Source organism: Mesocricetus auratus, unplaced genomic scaffold (genome assembly GCF_017639785.1).
Source record: "Mesocricetus auratus isolate SY011 unplaced genomic scaffold, BCM_Maur_2.0 Super-Scaffold_100029, whole genome shotgun sequence".
Taxonomy (NCBI): Eukaryota; Metazoa; Chordata; class Mammalia; order Rodentia; family Cricetidae; genus Mesocricetus; species Mesocricetus auratus.
This window is the reverse complement of record NW_024429210.1, coordinates 11,354,945-11,376,853: the sequence shown is the minus strand read 5'-3', so window position 1 is coordinate 11,376,853 and position 21,909 is coordinate 11,354,945. Positions and strand designations below refer to the sequence as shown.

Sequence of the window (21,909 nt, the reverse complement as noted above, 5' to 3'; positions counted from 1 at the left end):
CTATCATATATGTGAGGCTTACTCTCTATCATGTATATGAGGCTTACTCTACCATCTATGTGAGGCTTACTCTCTACCATTTGTGTGAGGCTTACTCTACCATCTATGTGAGGCTTACTCTACCACCAAGTTATATATCTAGTCCTGATTTCTGGGGAGCAGTGCACGTGTCACAGCCTAATGTAGACATCAAAGGGAAATCTATGGGAGTGACTTCTCCCTTGTGCTGTGTGGATCCAATTCAGGTAGTATTGCTTGGTGTTGCACCTTTGTCCAGTGCATCATCTCACCCTGGAAACTTTCTTAATGATGACAGACTCACCACGTCATGGACCAGCACTCTGGGTTACACAAAGGAGGAAGCACATTGCTTTAAAGTTAGCAGGGAACTCATTCTACTCTATTACATTAGGAGTTGGGAACGGCTATTTTTGACCCTTTCATTCCTAGTTTAACAGCAGAATGAAAAGGAGTCAGAGTGTAACCCTGATCCTGTGACTTGAAATTGTTTAATTTCCATCGCTTTAGTTACTTTAAATATTCAGAATTTCCTTTGAATTTTAAAGACTTTTAGAATTCCCATTAATCCACTCTTCTCAAAAGCACAATACTTTCCATAATTTATTTCTATTAAATAAGGAAAGAATTTTTAAAGTACTCCTAAAAGTACATGTATAATTAATGAGGAGGGTGTTTTTTGTTTTTGTTATTATTCTTTTTTTTTAGGTATTATTCTACCAGAGCATAAGACTCTAAATGTGAAAGCATAGTCTGGGAATAAAGCAACATGTATTATAAGCCATTGTTTTTAATGAGTAAGAAATATTCTTACTCAGGGAAAAACTTTTCATAAGTGAAAATTTCTAAGGAAAAATAATTATCTTATCTTCATTTACAGTTAAGAGAAAAAGGAATACACATGATTTTTCCCCACAAGTCTTCTTGGGTTCCCTAGTCTGTTCTTCAATTGCTATGGAAAACTGGACCCAGTTCATTGAACAGCCTTCTTGAGAGAAGCTGTGAGAGGCCAAGCAATGTCGCCAGCGTGAAATAAAATGTCCTTAGGAATCAGTTAGTTTTAGAGGCTCTGGGCCAAGCGCTGAGAAAAAAACAGAGGTTAAAGACTTTACTGTCACTCAAGTTTCTAAGTTAGAACTCTAGTCACAGAGCTCTAACTTACAAACAACTTTCAAGATGTTTACTCTAAGACGTAGTAACATAGTAAAATTTAAAGATTGTTGACTGGTGAACTGTACACACTGTAGGTAGAAAGCAAAAATACACTACACTAGTAGGAGTATTATAGCTTAACTAAAACATTTTTGCTTCAAAATAATGATCTTCAACATGAAAATAGCACTTCATAAAGTTGGTTCACAGTGTTTTTAGATCATTGTTACAAAGTTAGCTAATATGGGGTAAACACAAAGCAATTTGTTAACTAGTATATTCTCTCACTACAATTGGACCAACTCAGGGCAAAATCACCTGCCACCTAAGCCCGGGAACCTGAGTTAAATGCCCAGAACCCATACAAAGGAAGGAGAGAGCTGACTCCTGAAGGCTGTCTGTCCTCTGACCTCTGTACCTACACAGTGACATGCACCAATCCTACCTCACACACACACTAAGTGTTTTAAGTGAAATTCCACCAGCTTCTACTTTAGCTGAGATGCACTCAGGAGGGTTTTCCTTTCATAATCATAACTTTATTCCATGGAGTTAAGATGCTACTTACTAATCTATCAATTCAGATCAGAGTCAACATAACCAACATAACAAAAATGACCTTAATGGGTAGGAGATATAGTCAGTGGTAGAGTGGTTAGTGTGGTATGGATGAAGCCTGAGGTCCACGCCCAACACCAGGAAAGGAAGGAAAGAAAAGGAAGAGGAAAGGGAACAGGAAATACAGAAAGATGGGGGAGAGAGGGTTGGGAAGAGAAGAAAGGAGAGAACTTTTAAAAAGCAAAGCTTAGTAAGTAAATAACTCTAAAAATTAGTACCAAATAACCAGAATCAAGTTTGTTGTACGGAAAGTCAGTGAGAAATTAAATTACCTTTTCTTGAAGCAACTTGGAAGAAGCTGCATCGCGATTTCCTTTCCCACCAGCAGTATTAAAATGAGACCATGGTAAAACTGAATTAAAAGTTAAGGAATCGTCCAAGGCAAAATCTGGTTTCATAAAAATCTATCAAAAGAATGTGTTGTCCCCAATTAGTTAGATATCTTCTCTATATCCATTAGCTCTTACAACATTATTAACACCATTAAAATTAATTTGGGTCTTAAATATGAAAGGCAAAAGTAAAAATCTCCATCACAAAAACTATTTCTCACCAAGTTAAATTGTTCATAAAAGATAGAAAAATGGGGCCAGGGAGATAGCTCAGCACTTGTTGCTCTTACAGAGAACCTGGGTTTGGTTCCCAGAACACACATGGAAGTTAACAACCATCTGTAAGTCCAGGCCAGGGGTGAGATGCCATCCTCTGATCCCCACAGGTACCAGGTACACATATGGTGCACACACATAATGTAAGAAAGACATGCAAACATATAACATTACATAAATAAACCTAAAACACAACAACACACAACAGAAAAATGTTGCTGAAGGGGTAGTGCATGCTTGTAACCCCAGTACTCAAAAAGCTGAGGAAGGAGGACTGCCACAAGTTTGGGATGAGGGGTAAGTTTAAAGAAGGCAGCCTGGACCACACAGTGGGCTCCTATCTACAAAAGTAAGTAAATAAATAACAACTGAATTAAGGACAGAAAGATGCTTTTGCCTTTACCAACATGGATGGCTGGAAGCCTGCATCAGTGAATCTGATCTGATCACAAAACCACCAGCCCATATCCTACTTTCCATATTTCCCACTGACACTTCTACATTCCCTGCTAAAACTTCCTCCAGAAATAATGTTCAGAATAAACAAACTAAAATTTAAAACCCAAACCAATCCAGTTATGACAAACGTTTCCATCCCCACTAGCCATACCCAGCTAAGCAGTGATTTCCTAAGGACTTTGTGTGTCTTCTCTTTGTCTCCTCAGCACTAACCAATCTAACTCTGGTTTACAGGAAGTACTATGGATAGCCCTGTCTAGCAGAGAGACAATCTGTATTGTGTGAGAGGTACCAATCTATTAACTTCCCTGTTTAAAACTCTCAGTGCATTCCTACCCATGAACTACAGACCAAACAACCTACAAGGCATCTAAACTTCATCACGTACAAGGGAAGTAGAAGGAGACAGAGCAGTTGTCCCCACTACACTTATCTCTTTATACCTTTAATGCTGCCCCCCCATGTATACAGTACAAACCACCTTCTATATTTCCTTAGGCTTAACTATCTTGATATCCTTTGACCTAAAATGCCTTTCTTGCTATCTTCTGGGAGAACATGACCCAGTCAAAAGAGTAAATATGTTTCTATGTACAATCCAGATAGTAATCATTCTACCTCTAAAGACAAATATACCATGTATAATTATATATCTCATACCTCAGAAGTCATTTAATATGCATTTCTGAAGACCACATGTTCTTACAGTTTATTAGTAACTAAACTGATAAATCAATGTGTTCCCTAACATCTAACAAAGGGCTGAAAACATCATTTATTAATATTTGTATTTTACTTACCAATTCATTACATTTATATTTAAAAGAAACTAGTATGAATGTGATAAGGCAAAATATAATTAGGGGTAGGAATACGTTTTCTAATTTATATTTTAATATTATAATCAAAAGAATTAGTTCAATAAATACCTATTAACTGTCCATTATGTTAGGTATTAATGAGGAAGTAGAGATAAATTACTGCTGAGATTCTAATCTCAAGGATTATCAACCCAAGGAAGGTGACAGAGTGTGTGTGTGTGTGTATATATATATATATCTGATGCTGTATGTTCCTAGGTTCCACATCAGTTAATTTAACCAACTAAGAACTGAAATTATTTAGAACAGAGCTTCTGTGTTAGCGTGTGCAGGCTTCTTTCAACAGCTATGCACACACCATTTACATGGTATTAAGTACTATAAGTAACTAGGTGTGTGTACATAGATCACACAGGCACAAATGTCATGCAGGTACACAGGGGACTGGGGCACTGGCACATTTTGGGAGGAGGGAAGGAGGGTTCCTAAAGCTTTCTGATGCCAAGGGACAATGTATAAATATCTTGCAAGAAGAGCAATTTTCTCAGGGAGCAGGTGCCCTAGTGACTCATTTTGGCAAGGGAGTAAATTGTATTCAGTTGAAAAGAAAAAGAAAACACATGGAAAATTGCCTTTTAAGGATTTACATACAGGAGTGGGGGGAGGGGACGTCTTCCAGGCAGAAGAAACAATGTAAGTAAAGCAGGGAACCAGCAAAATCTAGGATGGCTGAAGTTTAAGAGAGAAGTGCAGCAGCATGAGTGGGAGTCCAGTGCAGTGAGAGCAGAGCACTCAGAGTGCTGAAGGACGCCTGCGTTTCAGTCTGTAAGGGACAAGAACATTTCCAAAGCTCTCCCTTTTCCTGTCTTCCATCTCCTGTCTCATTCTCACTCCACTCAGTAACTGTCACAACCCTCCTGAGGGCGGAGGTGTAGCACTAAATCTAAAAAATGTTCCTAAAAAGAAAACCTCTCTTAAATAATCTGAAGGGTGCTAACAGTCACGGATTTTAAAAGGAGACATACCTACAATTAGGTGATAAGGGAGAGACTACTAATTCAAAGCCAAAACCAAAAAGAATATCATAAATAACTTCATTTGTAAACTTACTGTCATTTAAAAAACAAGGATACAAAAGGCTCCAGAAAGGCACTTAAGAGAGCAGACTAGGTCTCTAAGGTGTGCGGAGGAGGAGGAGAGGCTAAGGGAAATGATGAGAAACAGCACTTGACCTTACAGCAGAAGACTCCATAAACCTGGAGAAAAGGGACCACTATCCAAACACAAGAGGCATTTAGACTCCAAACTAGACCCAACCAAAGAACTCTCCATGACTAAAATAGGACGTAAAGAAGCGATGCTAAAAGTTGCAAGAAAAAACATCACCTCAAAAAGGCAGGAATATTCGTTTGCAACCCTAAAAGCCATGAAAACTTGAATGAGACTTTTCAGGTCCAGGAAGTAAGTAACTGCTGACCAAGAGCACTATACCCAGGAAAGTTATCTCCCAACAATGATCAATAAATAAGAATACTTGAGACAAACCCAAATGAAGGCAATTTATGACAACAAAGCCAGCACAGTACAAAAATTCTTAAAGCAATTCTACACAGGAAGGGTGACTATCTGAAAGAATCCACTTCCATGAGACAGCTCTCTCTCTCTCAAAGAAAACCACACACTCATGCTCTGAGGTGCCCCTCCTCTATTCCCAAGAACCTCGTCCCTTCTCTTCACCTTCCCTTGCTTATAATCCCTATTAAAGCATCTTAACAAGCCCAAACACACGTAATAAATGAGTGCATGCCCTGAGAGAACACATGAACAAAGAGAAGCTGAGAGGGCTCAGTCTGCTCTAATCGAGTGAACCAGCTAACACAAAGCTAAGGAGGGGAGGAAGAGAAAGAGCCGTAATTCAGGCAGCTAGGATCTCACAATAAAGTAATAGGCAATAACAAGGTTGATTTTAAAAGAAAATCTCAAACGTAAACAAAAACTGAGACCCACTCAACTAGCAAAGATGCCTAAAACTGAAAGTCACAGAGTGTCATCAGCCTGCCACGCAGACAGAAGCAGTGGGCAAGCAGCCAGAGCTATTTTATATGTGAGAAAACAGATTTCCAATAAAAACAAATCAAAAGAGACAAAGGAGGACACTGAAGGGCCTGTAAACATGGCTCAGCAGTGAAGAGCACTGGCTGCTCTTACAGAAGACCAGGGTTTTCAGTTCTTTCCACCTTCATTAGGCAACTCACAACTGCCTCCAACTCTAGTCCCAGGTGATCTGATGCCTCCTCTGACCTCCACAGCCACCTGCACATATATGATACACCAACAAACAAGCAAAAACAAACACACACGCACACACACACACACACACACACACTTTTTTAAGAGGACACTGAATAAAGAAAATGATTCACCAAGAAAAACTAACAATTAATACCACTTATACACCAAATATTGGTGCTCTCAGTACATAAAACAAATACTAAAACATATAAAGATCACATAAGTCCTGACATAACAGTGGCAGAGTTCAATACCTCACTATCATGTCTATACAGGTCTCCCAAATTTAAAATCAGCAAAGAAATGTACATTACACCATAGATTGACTGAATTTAACAAATATCTCTGGAATAGTCAACCAACATAAAGGGAACACACATTCTTCCAGCAGAGCATGGACCCTAAACTGACCACGTCACAGTCAACAAGCCCAAGCATGCATGAAGAGGATTCCTTGTAGACTATCCACTGTGGAATAAAAGTAAAAGGCAGCAGACCAGGAACTGCAGAAAGATCACCAATACTTGGAGACAAAACAATACACTTATGAAGGACACTGGGTCATTGACAAAATCAGGGAAGAAATTTAAAAATCCCTGGAAACAAATGAGAAAACAAAACAAAAACAAAAAACCCTAATTGGGTCTCTGGAATAGATACAGAAAAAATATGTGACAAAGGTTAGTACACATTCATGATAAATAGACAGACCACACCCCAAAATAATAAAGGGTATATATGGCAAACCTACAGCCAACATTATACTACAGGGAAAACAAATGAAAACATTTCCTAAAATCTGAAACCAGATAAAGGTGTCCCCTATCTCTTATTCAATATAGTGCTCAAAGTCTTAGCTATGCCCCGAAGACAAAAGAAAGGCAAAAAGGAGTCAATGAAAGGAAGATGTTATTTCTATTTTCGGGTAACAATTCTATCCTCAAAAGCCCTTACAGATGCTACCAAAAAATTTTAGAATAAACATTTTCAATGAAGTTGCAGAGTATAAAATTTCAACATACAAAAACAGAAAAACAACAACAAAGTAGCTTTCATAAATGTCAATAACAAACTTTCTGAGAAAGAAATTGGGAAAATTAGCTGAGTAGGTTGGCACATGTCTTTAATTCCAGTACTGGAGAGGCAGAGGCAGACAGACCTCTGTGAGTTTGAGGCCAGCCTGGTCTACGGAGGAAGTTTCAGGGCAGTCAAGACTACACAGTGAAACCCTGTCTCAAAAAACCTACATCACCATCATCATTATCCTAACAATAAGAAAATTACCCTAATCACAATAGTTCAAAAAGGTAATTAAGCCCCTAGGAATAAATCTAACCAAGAAGTCAAAGATCTCTTCAATGAAAACTTTAAGGCACTAGAAAAAGAAATTTAAAAGAAACTATGTAAAGAAAATACCATCCTTGTTCCTGGACTGGCAGAATTAATATTGTGAAAATGGATATACAACTACAAACAATCTCAGATTCAATGCAACACCCACCAAAATTCCCATCACAGTCCTCATAGAACTGGAAGAAAAAATGAATTCATATGGAAACACAAAAAACCCATACACAGCCAAAGTAATCCTTAGCAGAAAGAACACTTCCAGTAGGCATCAAAACATCTGGGCTCCAATTATTCCACAGAGCCACGGTGGCATGCAGCACAGTACTGCACAAACATACATTGAGGCCACTGAAATAGCATGTAGGACAAAGAAGTAAACCCACACAGCTATGGCCACCTAATTTCTGGCAAAGCCAGCCCTCAAAAATGTACACTGGAAAAAAAATAACCTATTCAACAAATGGTGTGGATGAAACTGGATATCCACCTGTAAAAGAATGAAAATAGACCCATATCGTTCACACTAAACAAAAACCAAAGGACATCAATTAACTGAAATCCCGAATGCTGAAGACACTGAAGGAAAACAGGGAACACACATGAAGACCCAGACAGAGAAAGAACCTCTGAGCAAACCTCTGATCGCACTGGAAAGGACCTCAAGAATTACCAACTAAGACTGCATGAGATTTAAACTGCACAGAAAAAGAAACTATCAGCAGAATGAATAGGCCACCTACAGACTGAAAGAAGTCTTTGCCAGCTATACTTTAGACAGGAGATTAATATCTAGAATATATGAACAGCAAAAATTAAATACTAAAACCCAAAACTGCCTATCAATAAGTAGAATAATTACATGAATAGACGGTTTGAAAGAGAGAAAAAAAGACAGGCAGACAGACAGCAGACCAACCATTTTCAACATCCTTAGCCATCAGGGAAATGTAAATTAAAACCACTTTGAGATGTAACTCACCAAAGTCACAATTAAGAAAAAAGACAACAAATGCTGCCAAGGATATGGGAACAAAGAAACTCTTCTTCACATGGTGGAAGTGTAACCTAGCGCAGCCATTACGGGATCAGTATGGATTAAAAACAGAACTAGCCATATGACCTGCTATAATATTCCTGGGCGAATACTCAAAGGACTCAACAGCCTACCACAGAGACATTTGCACATCCATGTTTATTACTGAATTAGTCACAATAGCAAGGAAATGGAACCGATGTTCCACCAACAGATGAGGGATAATGAAAATGTGGTTTATAACATGTAAACACAAGAGAATTTTGACTACAATTAAGAGTAAAATAATGAAATGTGCAGGAAAATTGATGGACTGGAAAAATCTATTAAGCAAAGAAACAGAGTCAGAAGTTCTGACAAAAATTACATACTCTCTCTCATATGCAGCTCCTTGCTTGATATATATATGGTGTGAGTGAGTATGGACACACACTATGAAACTAGAAAGGGAACTAAGTGGGGGGATGTTAAGGAAGAAGGAAGTGGGTGGTCAACAGGTTATACGTACAAGAAAAGAAAAAGGGGCTATGAAGGAACAAGGGAGCATCAGGGAGATGGATTAATAAGGGAGGGGAGAATGGACAAAAGCAAATTTTGTTTCAAAACGCCATAACAAGTTCTAATACTGTGGATGCCAATTAAATATTTTACCTAAAAAGAAAGAGGTAAAATCATTTGTCTGTAGATATCTTCAAATTAAAGTAAAATTACACACATACACCCGCACATGCACACATATCCTCAGAAGGGCAAAATAGTCTCACTTGTCCAAAAACAGTCAACTGAAAGCTTATAAGGCAAAATTGAAGACTTAGATATTAAAAGTGAATTCTGATTTTTAAGCTTCATTACCTTAGGTACTTGTTCCAGATCTGTCCTGGATTTATCTATGAAAAAAAGTAAAAGGGAAATACAATTTTTCACATTTGTTTTCATTTTTATATTCATAAATATATTTAAAAATTTTTTAATATTTCACTGGGCTGACTAGGTAAATAATTTTTGTCTTTCAAGTATCCCTCAACCTACCTATGACCTCCATGATAGTAGCCACACAGAAGCGTGGCAAATGAACCTACCACTTAGGAACCAACAGCTGAATCCATTTCAAATTTTTCTGATGCTCTTTTCATTAAGTTTTTGTAAAATTATGTATTGCATGCTATGTGGTTTTAGAAACTACATTAAATTCTAAAATAGACAGGTAGGGTTTTGTTGTTGTTGTTACTTTTGTTTTTTTGAGACAAGGCCTTGCTTCATTGTCCAAGTTGGCCTGAAACTTATTATACAGCCCAAGCTACCCTAAAACTCACACTTCTCTTGCCTCAGCCTCCCAAGTTTTAGGAGTATCATTGTGTGCCACCACGCTCAACCAGAAACATTATTTTTATTTAAAACATCTACCATTTCATCCTAAATTTCTGATGGAAGGCTGATTTTTGATAGCATAGCCAGGAAAGACTATAATTTTAAACTGTAAAATTACTTATGAGAAATAAAAGCTAGAAATACAGCCTAGCATACACAAGGCCTAGGTTTCAATCCCTAGCACCACAAAAATACACAATTTACTAAAAATTAAAACTGTACATATGACAGGAAATCAGGTTCCAATGTTAACAAATTGTTCATTAATAATTGAGTTGTGATTATTATCTATAAATAGCATATATACTTACCATGAATATGTAAAAGAGTCCTGTCAAAGGTATCTTTAGGAGGACAAATATTCTTGCATCTCTCATGGATCTTCTCTCTCTAATAAAAAATACAATGAAATAATAATGCTATGTGGAAATATGATTATTCAAAGCATCAACATGTTTTACAACACAATATACCAAATTACCTCTGAAATTTAATATAAAACCACTAGCCTCTGAACTTACATGCAAATAAAAACTGAACCAAATACCACTATGGAGGGACAGAGACATTGCTCAGTAGTAGGCACTTGCCTAGCTTGTGTAAAGCACTGAGTTTTAACCAAGCATCAAAGTAATAAATGTTTCTTTTCTTTTCAGGCATGGCATTAAAAAAGACACATGGGAAAGTGGAATGTGCCGACAAGGAAACACTTAGCTTACTGTTCAAAGTTCTAGGAGGATTCTGTCATTTACTTGCAGATTGTTTGGCAAGGTTCCTATACCACTCTGTATTCCCAACAGCAGTGAATGAGAGCGTCCACTGCTCCACATCCTTGCCAACACTGACAGACAGTGAGTTAGATGTCTATCACACTAACACACAGTAGCACCTCTTCATTTCAACTTGCAAATTGCAGGTTCTATATAAAAATACCTGAGAATACTGCTCATGAGTCAACTATTATACACATGAAATGTCAGTAATGTAGCCACATCCATCCTATTACCAGAAAATCCAACAATGTAAACAAGTGAAATAAAATCAGCTATATTAAGTTAAACTTATAAATGGAAAATTATTAGAAGCAGCAATTATAAAACACAAATACAGACTGAGCTGGATAACGGCTCACGCCTCTAATCCCAGTTATTAAGCAGGCTGAGGTGGGAGGACCAGGTGAGGCCAGTCGGACAACTCAGTGAGATGAGAGTTGAGCACGCACGCACGCACGCACGCACGCACGCACACACACACACACACACACACACACACACACACACACACACACACGGACAACTCAGTGAGATGAGAGTTGAGCACGCACACGCACACACACACACACGGACAACTCAGTGAGATGAGAGTTGAGCACACACACGCACACACACACACACACAACACAGTGAGATGAGAGTTGAGCACGCACACGCGCACACACACACACACACGGACAACTCAGTGAGATGAGAGTTGAGCACACACACGCACGCACACACACACACAACTCAGTGAGATGAGAGTTGAGCACGCGCACACACACACACGGACAACTCAGTGAGATGAGAGTTGAGCACGCGCGCACACACACACACACACACACATGGACAACTCAATGAGATGAGAGTGGAGCACGCACACACACACACACACACACAGACAAGTCAGTGAGATGAGAGTTGAGCACGCGCACACACACACACACACACACACGGACAACTCAGTGAGATGAGAGTTGAGCGCACACACACACACACACACACACACACACACACACGGACAACTCAGTGAGATGAGAGTTGAGCACGCACACGCACACACACACACACACACACAACTCAGTGAGATGAGAGTTGAGCACGCACACACACACACACACACACACACACACACGGACAACTCAGTGAGATGAGAGTTGAGCACACACACACATAAGGGCAGTCAGATCTTGTTAACAGATAAGCATTTTCCATCGTCTCATCTGACTTTTTTAAAGACTGAACTGGTAACTGGGATATTAGTAATAGTCACTTGCCAAGTTAAAAGCGAGTAATAAGCCATTTCAAACTCAGCATTCAATGTTTGCTTTCAGAAAGTGCAATTTAAAGAAGCATGCTAAGATGGGCATGGGTCGACCTCCGTACTCAGAGTGTACAGGCAGGTGGCACTCTCTAAGTTCACTCTGTGAAGAGGAGGCCAGCCAAGGCTACAGAGTGAGAGCTTGTCTCAAAAGAAACAGGAAAAAGCAAAACAAAACAAAAAACATTGAATTGGACCTTTGTCTGCTCAAGGTGAGATGCTCTGTTGTAGTAAACCGGAGACATGGAAAAAGTTGTACTCTGGTTTTTTTTTGTTTTTTGTTTTTGAGAACTTTATCAGCAAACAATCTCCCAAATGATTTAAGCAGAACAATACATGTTCTTTTTTTCTCTGTGTAAGTATATGTGTGTGGGGGGGAGATATATTAGCAATTTACAACATTTCCTGAGTTGCTTCTCTTCTTTTTCTCCTTGTATTTATAATAAAGTTCATAAAGAAATAGCTAGAACATTGTTTCAAAACCTGTCTCCTGCCAGGTGTGGTAATGTACTCGGTAGGCAAAAGCAGCAGATTTCTGAGTTTAAGGTCAGTCTGTTCTGTATAGTGAGTTCCAAGCTATCTAGGGCCAAAGAGTAAGACCTTGCCTCAAAAAACATCAGCAACTACAACTGGAAGTAATATTCTCTTCCACCACCCCAAACTTCCATATATTTATGCTGATTTTTGTCTTTCTCTCCTAGTTAATTGTGGTCTTTGAAGTCCACCAAACACTTCCTGTAACTGCAGTCACCGGATAAGGTTAGTCAGAAACATAGAGTCACCACCTCCAATGCTTAAGTCTGGTGGTATCCCTCAAAAAATACAGCAGCAATAACGTTCTTATGGTCAGAGCCTGCCATGGAAGAGTCTGGGAGTCCGACAACAGCATTCAACACTAGAGACAGGTGAGTAAAGGGGAAAACATGTGTTTCCCTTGGCCTCATAGACTCTCTAGAAGGCAATGGAAGGAGAAAATGGATCTGGTCTACAGGAAGCCAAATGCGTGTGTACTAAGGGATGACAAGCTGTCCTCCTGTAGAGACTCTCCTCTTCTAGCACCAAATTGTGTGACAAATCACAACGAAGCACATCCAACAATGGAAACTCAGGACATGTGAAGCTCTCTTTATCTCAGTAAGCATGCTGGCAAGAGAGGAGTCCACTTCTGTGGCTGTGTCCTTGAACATGCCTACAACAGTTTTGTTTTCTTCCGTGTCTTCAGGAAGTTCGACTGTGCATCTTTTACAAACTAATTCTAGCTCAATACCAAGTATCTTACTGTTACTGGTATCATATAAGTAGGTCTTTGCCCAAGCTGAGATTCAGTTGAGACAAACTTAGAGGTCTTGGCCACCAGGGGCTTCTAATCAGCACACTAGGCCTGTCAAACTCATCCAAAGCTTTATCCCCACATCGTTCACCTGAAAGGATGAGTGATGCCAGACCACACTGTGTTGCTTGAAACAGAAAGATTAGGAAATCACTCCCAAGAGAACAGAGGTCACCCAGTGGGCAATCCCTATTGTCTCCAAAGTCAACAAATAGAAGGCCAAGGTGTCAAGATACAAGCTCCACAGCAGGAACGATTTACACACAAGGATATTGCTACAGCATCTCCTTCATGCCCAGCTAAGTTTTCAGGCAGAGTATTCTCATAGTCAGTCAGGTCATGGATAAGCTTAAGCCACTGTAGACTGTGGAGCCAACGGTTTGGACCCAGACATTGTTAAAAACAGAAACTCAGACAACTGGCACTGAAGTCACACCTGGGGATTTCCAAACACAGAAGCCTCTGGACTGGTGGGGCTCCAGGCTCCAGAAAGCTGTCGCTGTTCGGGTTCTCTCAGGATCCTGTCTTGTTCTACAACAGCAACATCACCACTCCCCTGTGGGGAAGAAGCTCTACCTGGCTGTCACTTCCTAATCTCTCACACTGACTGGCTGCTTACATTAGACCCTGGTTTCTACAGAATGGACAGTTCTCTTCTAAAGCTGTTCATCTTCTGAAACTGTTTGTCTGCTGAAATGGCCTTCACCCTTCCTGAGATGGCATGAGTATTGAAAGCAGTAATGTTCCTTCTTAATCCTTTGTCACAGGTAATCCTGGCTTCAGAGCCTTCCGGAGAGAATGAACCACCCTACAGCCTCCTCCTCGTGTGATTCTGTCCACAAACTCATGAAGAATTCAGAGCTGCTAACAGTGGCATGCTCTCTGACAGACTGCTGCTTTGAGCTTGCACACCTGAACAAGCAACTACTGGTAAGAGGCATTCACTCCACATGAACCCAAGTACCTATCTGTTTACACAACTGTTTTATACTGGCTCCTGGCCAGCCAAAAATGAGTTTCATAGTCTTGGGCGGAACCCCACCTCTATCTTAATACTGTTCTCTCCAACAAGTCAGTCTCAGTTCTCTGCTTTTACCTACACAAGCAGTAATAGGTACTGGTGACTTGCTGGGATCCAAAGGCCTAGGGCTATTTTCTATGAAGCCCACTCAGAGAACATGTTCCACTGCACTGGGTTACGTCTACTCCTCCAGAGTAAGACATGATGTGCCCTGCCTCTCACCTCGCTTGGCTTGCCTTCTCCCTCTCACAACCTCCCAAAATCTCAGACATCACCTGAGATTTATAAAACTCACAGTCATTTCCCCTTGGTAGGTACGATAGGGTCCCACTGAATCTTAACAATAATAAAGATTTGTAATCCTGAAAAATCACTACAAAAGAAAGAAAAATAAATCTATTAAAATGTACCTAAACAAGCACAACCCAGACAATAGAATTTGTGTACATAAAAAAATACCATGGTTTCAAAAATTATTGCTCAAAAATCTACATGAATCAAACTAAAAATCTTTCTTTTGCCTTTGCCTTGATTACAACTAAATTCAAGATTAGCTGTTACCTGAAAGATTTCCTGTTGATATGCTATAAAATGTTCTTTGCTGATCTGTGGGAGGTAGAATGAAGGTATGACTTCAGTGTCCACAAAGTCCAATCCCCATGTTTTTGTGAAGAAGTCGGATTCTCTTTTTGCTAATGTAGGGTCATTTAATGCTGCTGGGAGGTTTACTTTGGAATGATATACAGTCCATCTATGTTGATCTGTAACTAGAGATGGGGCAACACATAAACTATTTGAATCACCTGCAAAAGTAAACAAGAGATATCTGTAAAGTTGGCTCTATGCTTATGAGTAGATCCTAGAAAAATAAAAATAAGACAATAGCTTACAGTCTATTTTGTAGGCAACTAGAGTCTCTCTCCATTGTAAATTATTACTAAAAATCACCCTGGTTAAATAACCCTCATCATCCAGCTTCAGTTATCAAAGGATAAGAAACATAAAGAACATGCAGAATTTGAGGGTTACAAATTCCCAAATGAGAACCATAAATAAAATCCTTTCATTAATTAATTTCTTTAATTACAGTCTCTCTCTTTTTCTAAAACTAAAAATACTGTTTTTCTTTTAAAGTTAGGGTTTTTTTTCCCTATTATATTATGACAGGCACTAATCATTTAAATGCCCTTTGTTTGGCTTATACTCAGGTGACATAATGCTGTTACAGCATTAACCATAAAGGAAAAAACAATATACAATAATTCTCATTATTTACAGATCTGTCATATAAAGTCCTGTGAACACCTAACTGGAGTCACTGTCCCTCAGGTCACAACATTTTTATCAGTCAGTAAATATGTATGCTTATCTTGCTTATGTCTCTATTTAAAGACACATATTTATTATTAAAGACACATATTTCTCCATAAAGCAAGACAACTTTTCTGTGTTTAGTTACACTAGACAGCATCTCAGTACTATGTTACAGATGATTTTGAACAGCAACATCTCAACAAAAAACAACAAAAAAGCAAAATGCATAACGTGAAATAGGCTGCATAAAGAATCCTTGTTGCCAGAAGCTGAAACACGAAGGTTGAATACGTACAGCTGGGAACATCTGTGTTAGGCAACTCAACTGTTTTTACTATTCTGCACACATCCACAAATACCACCAAAGTACAACAAATACTTAATTCTGGGGTCAAAATACATTTTGGGGAACATTTGTAAATACACAATCTGCAAATAATGAAGACTAGTTATACTACATTTTAACTAAATAGTTTTCAATCTGCACCTCCATTTTTAATAACTTTCCATTAACTCCTTTAATGGAAATGTGTGAAAAACTAGATTCTAATGTCCCAATCAACTACACAGTTTGGGTGTTTTAACATTACAAATTTACTCTTTTGAGGTTAAGTATATGAAATATGACTACACTTTTAATGATAACACAAATCAGAAAAATCCTCAAAAAAATTTTACCTGTGGGTTCTTTAGGACACACGTCTGGCAGTGACTGCACAGGTCGAATGTGTTTTGCTGGATCTACCTCTTTCTTAAAGAAAACGTCACTGCTGCTTCCTTGAGGCACTGGAGAAGATCTGTGGCTTGAAGCCATTGCATAAAATCACCACTCAACTAAAATGAGAAGCAAATAATAATTAAGACAATACAAACAAAATCTGTCTATAGACATAATACACATCACAAATAGTATTTCAAATCCAGCATCATTTTTTTCAAAAGTCCCCCAAGTGTAAGTACACAATTTGAATATCTGTGGTTAATCATGGAAGTCATTGTTCACAACATTAGCTTGCTAAGAAACTTATTTTTCCTTGTTTGAAAAAAACAATTCCACAGGCAAACATTTCGTAGTCTTTTATTATAAGTACAAACACATAATAATCTGTAACCAAATATTAAAGATGAGGCATGCCATTCATTAAGGCCACAATAAAGACACACTACCCAAACGACTAGAGTGCATAAGTTTTAAGTCTATTTTTCAGGGTTCAGATCTTATCTCCAGGTACCAACAGTATAACTATATGAAATTGCTTAACCTGTATGTACCTTTCCTCACCTGCAAAACAGGTGAAAAAGACCACATTGTAAATATAGCTGAAAAATTATGAGCATATATACATGTAAAGTTTAATGCTATCTCAATGTTAATGTTCGCAGATCAACTATTATAATTATATAATATTGATATTATATAACTGAAATGCAGTAATTGTCATAAAATCGTGAAGAAAACCAAGTATTATTTGATTGTTTTGTTATAAAATGTTTAGAGATTATCTAATTTAAGTTGTCCAATACTAAAGATAAATGTAACAAGGCCCTCCAAATTATGTGTTATAACAAATTAAAAAAAAAAAAAACAAGGTGGAAATGTGGCAATTGGAAACAGAGGCTAGAGAGATGGCTCCTTATGGCCGTGGGTTCAGTTCTCAGCACCCATATGGCAGCTCACAACCATCTGTAACTCCAGTTTCAGAGAACCCAACACCCTCTTATGATCTCCACAGGTACTGCACATGCATAGTATACATACATACATGAAGGCACAAAAACTCTTTCACATAAAATAAAAAAAAAGAGTTGCAAATCAGAAACAGAGATACAAAACTATGGCCCACATCAAATAGTTCATCCACTCCGACTTCGTTCCAGTTTGCTAAAACCTGTGTTTCTTGGGGTTATCAGAATATCTGTCTCAGCACTTTTAGCACAGGAAACAATCAGTCAACCACCCCATCTACTGAAGACAGAAAACAAAGCTCTGTGGTGGTGGCGACACCTTTAATCCCACCACTTCCGAGGCAGAGGCAGGCAGATCTCTGAGTTCAAGGTCAGCCTGGTTGAGGGAAGGAGGGCAGGAGGCAGGAAGGGAAGAAGGTGCTGCTAAGACAATACACAGACTACAGAATCTCTAAAGGTGGGGTTACAAGCCAACTACTGGAGACCTAGCTTTCAATTTACAAGAAAAACGGAACAGTTGAGTAAGGTTTAAACCTTATAAGGGGGAAACAATCAAGTCAAAAATATAAGGAATTATATAAGAAAACTGGTCTGGCTATTTACAATTCTAACAAGTCATTCTGGACTAAATCAACAAAGAGGCAACAATTAAAAGCAGTTATACTTGACTGAATCCTGTTTTTACAAAATGACTTTAAGACAGCCTTGGAACTTTTAATATGGACTGGATAATAGATGTATTTTGAAATCATTGATTTTCTCCGTTGTATTAGTAGTACTGAATAATACTGAATAGAATAAAAAAGTATTTAGAAGTGCTATATCTCACTATCTGCAACTTTTAAATTAAGCAAAAAGTTTGCACAAACAAATCTGACAAAATGTAAAACTAAATACGTAAAATATATCGAGTATTATATATTCTTTTGTTTTTCCAAATAATTGTGAATTTTCAAAGAAAAAGTCTGAGGGAAGGAAACTACATATCTGTAAAATATTAATTAGTACAAACTGTAAGCATCCAGAAAAAAAATCACTGTTCATGACCATTATTTATTCTACCTCAAGATGGTATCATTGTATAACTTCAAATATGGAAAAACCTATCAAAAGGTTTCAAAGTTTATGAGGCAGAAGAATCTTACCATATACACTAACTGGAATTCCCTAAAAGATGAATGAGGAGACAGCTACAATTTATTACAAATATTACCTACATAGCATGTAAAACTTATTTCCTTCTACACTGTAGTAGTTACTGCCTAGAGAAAGCACAAATATTACAAAACTATTTATAGTCAACTCTAAATTAGTTATACAATTGCCTATTATACAAAAGCTAATAGAAAAAGTCCATTTTATTTCTCTTGCCTACTATTTTGGATCTACACAAAACATCTTACCAGAGCAGCTAAAATGCAGCTGTATACTATGTAGGTTAGCACACAAAATAATGGGCTTCATTACTGCATTTTTCATACATCTGTGACATTATACTTTGTTCTAATTTATCCACCATCCCTATGGGGCAGAGATACCAATTTAATTTCCTTTCTCCTATTCATCACGTGATACCTTACTGTACAACCTAAAATTGCCTGTCCTCTGTCATTCTACGTACTTCTAACTGGTCTCTGCTTCCAGTTAAACTACTATGCTAGAGTTTTAGGATTAATCTACTAAGAAGTTTCCATCCTATTATACTTCATTTCAAAAACTTCTCACAGAAATCCCAAAATTCATTAAGTGGTACTAAAGACATTTACAATCTAATATTGACTTGTCTTCCTTTTTTATAGTCTTATTCCTTATTTCCTGTGAATAAACTCTTGCAGAAAGAGTGGCCTCAGTGTTCTTTAGGATGCTGTCCAGGCTACTTCATCTTTGGGAAGGGTATGCCCTTCTAAAACATTCATACCATCTTCTCCTCTTTCTCCCTTAAAAGGTTCAAGTTTCACTTCTAGATTACATGCCCAAAGAAAACAAATATTACACATTTGAAAATGTGAATAAAAATAACTCCAACCCTGGCCTATAATCTCAGCTACTAGGGCAATGGCTATCTATGACCTATCAGCACACCAAAGCCCATGCTGGCCTCCAGGCTCCCTCAGTATCTATCACAAGTACCTGTTACACATTTCACAGCCCATGCTGGCATCCTGGCCCTTCTCACCCCGCCCCTACCTAAAACTTCTCCAGCTCATGGACACCCTCCCCCAGCTTCCCAGTCCTTACATCCCTGCTATTTTTTCCCAGCTATGCACTCTTGCCCCTCACTCCTCTCGCTCTCCCCTCTCCTCTCACGGCCATGCCCAGTCTGCTGGCCATGTTCAGTCTACTATTCCTTTCCCTGCTCTGGCCTCCCCCAGATGCCTCTGGCTGGACTCTCCCTCTTACCTACAATAAAAACCTTCCACTCAACCATTCCTTAGAGTGGTCATGTTCTCAGTCCGTACACTAGAGAGGCTAAGACAGGAGGACTGAACTTCAAGGCCCACTCATGCTACCGAGTGAGTTCAAGACCATACCCATCCAAAACTAAAAAGTAAAAACAGGGGCGGTGTTCTGGTTTGCTTCCCATTGCTGTGGTAAAGACTGTGACCAAAAGCAACTTGGGAGAAAGGATTTATTTAGCTCACACATCTCAAGCATAGTCCATCATTGAGACAGCATGAGGCAGGGACTGGAACAGAGATCCTGGAGGAATGATGCTTACTGGCTTGTTCCCCTATGGCTTGATCAGGTTGTTCTTTTTACAATCGAGGACCATCTACACAGGAGTGGCAAGGCCCACAGTGGTCTGAACCCTCCCATACTATAGTAGGCTTGCCTGCAGGTCAATCTGATAAAGGTATTTTATAACTTGAGGTTTCCTTTCCCCAGATGATCTCAGCTTGTGTACAGTAGACAGAAAACTAGCCAGCAAAGGGGACATGATTAAGTGGTACAGTACATGACCAGCACACATGGAGACCTTGGGTTCAACTTCTAGTATTGTAAATTCAATAATAATCCCAGTATTTTTTAAAAGGAAAAAAGTCAAACAATCAAACTCTTAATTTAGGAGGAAGTGGTTAATTAGCTATATTATGACAATAATATATTAATAATAAGACTGTAGGGACTAGGAACGTACTTGCAAACTTGAAGACCTGAGCTGGATCCTAAAAACCTACACTAAGAAAACACATGGACATGGTAGTGTGCACATTCAACCCCAAGTGCAGAGTGACAGACAGGGGGACTCTTGGCTCTCTAGCCAGTCAGCCTAGCCTACTTGTTGAGTTCCACACCAGTGAGAGACACACCTGAAATTCTAAGGCTGATGGTTGATCAAGACAGGACTAGCAATGACCCCGCAGCTGACCTAGAAGAGGTAGTTGCTTCACATCCCACTCCTGTATCAAATGTTTTTATCTTGGAGTTAGGAAAGAGATCAGGTGAGACCAAAACTCAATTGCTTCACTCCCACAACTAGTTCTAAGGGCTTTCTGAAATCTCACATCGAAAAGTAAGTGAGGCATGTCTCATCAATGACTAAAAAAAAAAAAAGATGTCATGAAGGAAGCAATACAAAAACAGAAAAAAAAACCCTCGCCATCATCAGTATTTTACTAAACACTATGTAGTTCATAATTGACTGCCTCCATTCCAATTATTTTGCTGATCTTCAAAACAATCTCATAAATACATATGATTTCCATTATATGGTAAAAGAAATAGGTTCAGAAGTAACTTGGTTTCAAAGTAATGAAGACTATGGTATTTGAATTCAGAGTTTTTGGTCTAAATTCCATGTTTCTGTTTCTATGCCACAGTCTCTTTAGTTAAAAAAATTTACTCTTACAACTATTATTTACGTTGTACCTTTTTTGGGGGGAGAGGGGTGAGACAGTCTCACGCCCAGATTGTCCATGAACACTTTTAACATAGACTGGCCTAGAACTTACCATCTGCCTGCCTCAGTCTCCCTAGCACCTGGGGCAGGGCAAAGCCACACCTGGCTATGTCTATGTTGTGTTAAGTGACAGAAATAATTCAAATCTAGTAAGAATCCTATAAGATTAGGCCTAGACTCCTCCTTAAGGGTAATAACAGTGCATGCTTTCATCAGTGTAATGTACTGTATTCTTCTTAGCAAAGCGACAATAGCGCCACTCCAACCAGGAAAACAAGTTATGATGGACAAACATCCTACTACTTTCATCAAGAAATGTGTTCTGAAGCCAGGTAGTGGTGGCGCACACCTTTAATCCCACTACTCGGGAGGCAGAGGCAGGAGGATTCGAGGCCAGCCTGGTCTATGACGCTACACAGAGAAACCCTGTCTCAAAAAAGAAAAAACAACAACAACAAAAATGTGTTCTGAACTTGAAATAACTGACTTATACAATGTCATAACATATCTATTTGTAATTTAAGAAGAGTATAAAGTTTAGACCCTGTCCCGCGCTACCGTCTCGCCAGCAAGAACGACGCAGAACACTCGGATCCTTCTGCAGTAAAGCTTTAATGCATCTTGAGAGATAGATGATCAGCTTCTTAGAGGGAGACCCCAAGCTAAGAAACCCAGCCCCTTATATAAGCCTAGGAGCTCCGAGTGAGATGTGTAGAGCCGGGATTGGTGGTTTGCACATCACCCCAGATGACGTCACGGGAGAGGCACAGTTTAAACGGTTAACTCCAACTGACAGCGACAGTTAACTCCAACTGACAGCGACAGTTAACTCCAACTGACAGCGACAGTTAACTCCAACTGA

At 38.8% G+C, this 21,909-nt stretch overlaps 1 protein-coding gene across 4 annotated transcripts in view; it reads right to left on the bottom strand.

Annotated features, from left to right (window-relative positions):
* Positions 1-21,909, bottom strand: part of Vps54 (VPS54 subunit of GARP complex) — an 83,992-nt gene that overhangs the window by 46,703 nt on the left and 15,380 nt on the right. For 2 of the 4 annotated variants that reach the window (XR_001196505.3, XM_040733206.1), the window contains exons 1-5: positions 16,139-17,125; positions 14,708-14,949; positions 10,031-10,109; positions 9,204-9,238; positions 2,061-2,192 (exon numbers count right to left, since the gene is read on the bottom strand). Coding sequence is in view for 3 of the 4 variants with exons in the window: in XM_040733206.1 (XP_040589140.1) it covers positions 2,061-2,192; positions 9,204-9,238; positions 10,031-10,109; positions 14,708-14,949; positions 16,139-16,274 (624 nt within the window). In the remaining variant the exon portion in view is untranslated. Of the gene's footprint in view, positions 1-2,060; positions 2,193-9,203; positions 9,239-10,030; positions 10,110-14,707; positions 14,950-16,138; positions 17,126-21,909 lie in introns of those variants that run through there. The other 2 variants (XM_005070388.4, XM_013113581.3) reach the window with 2 other exon arrangements.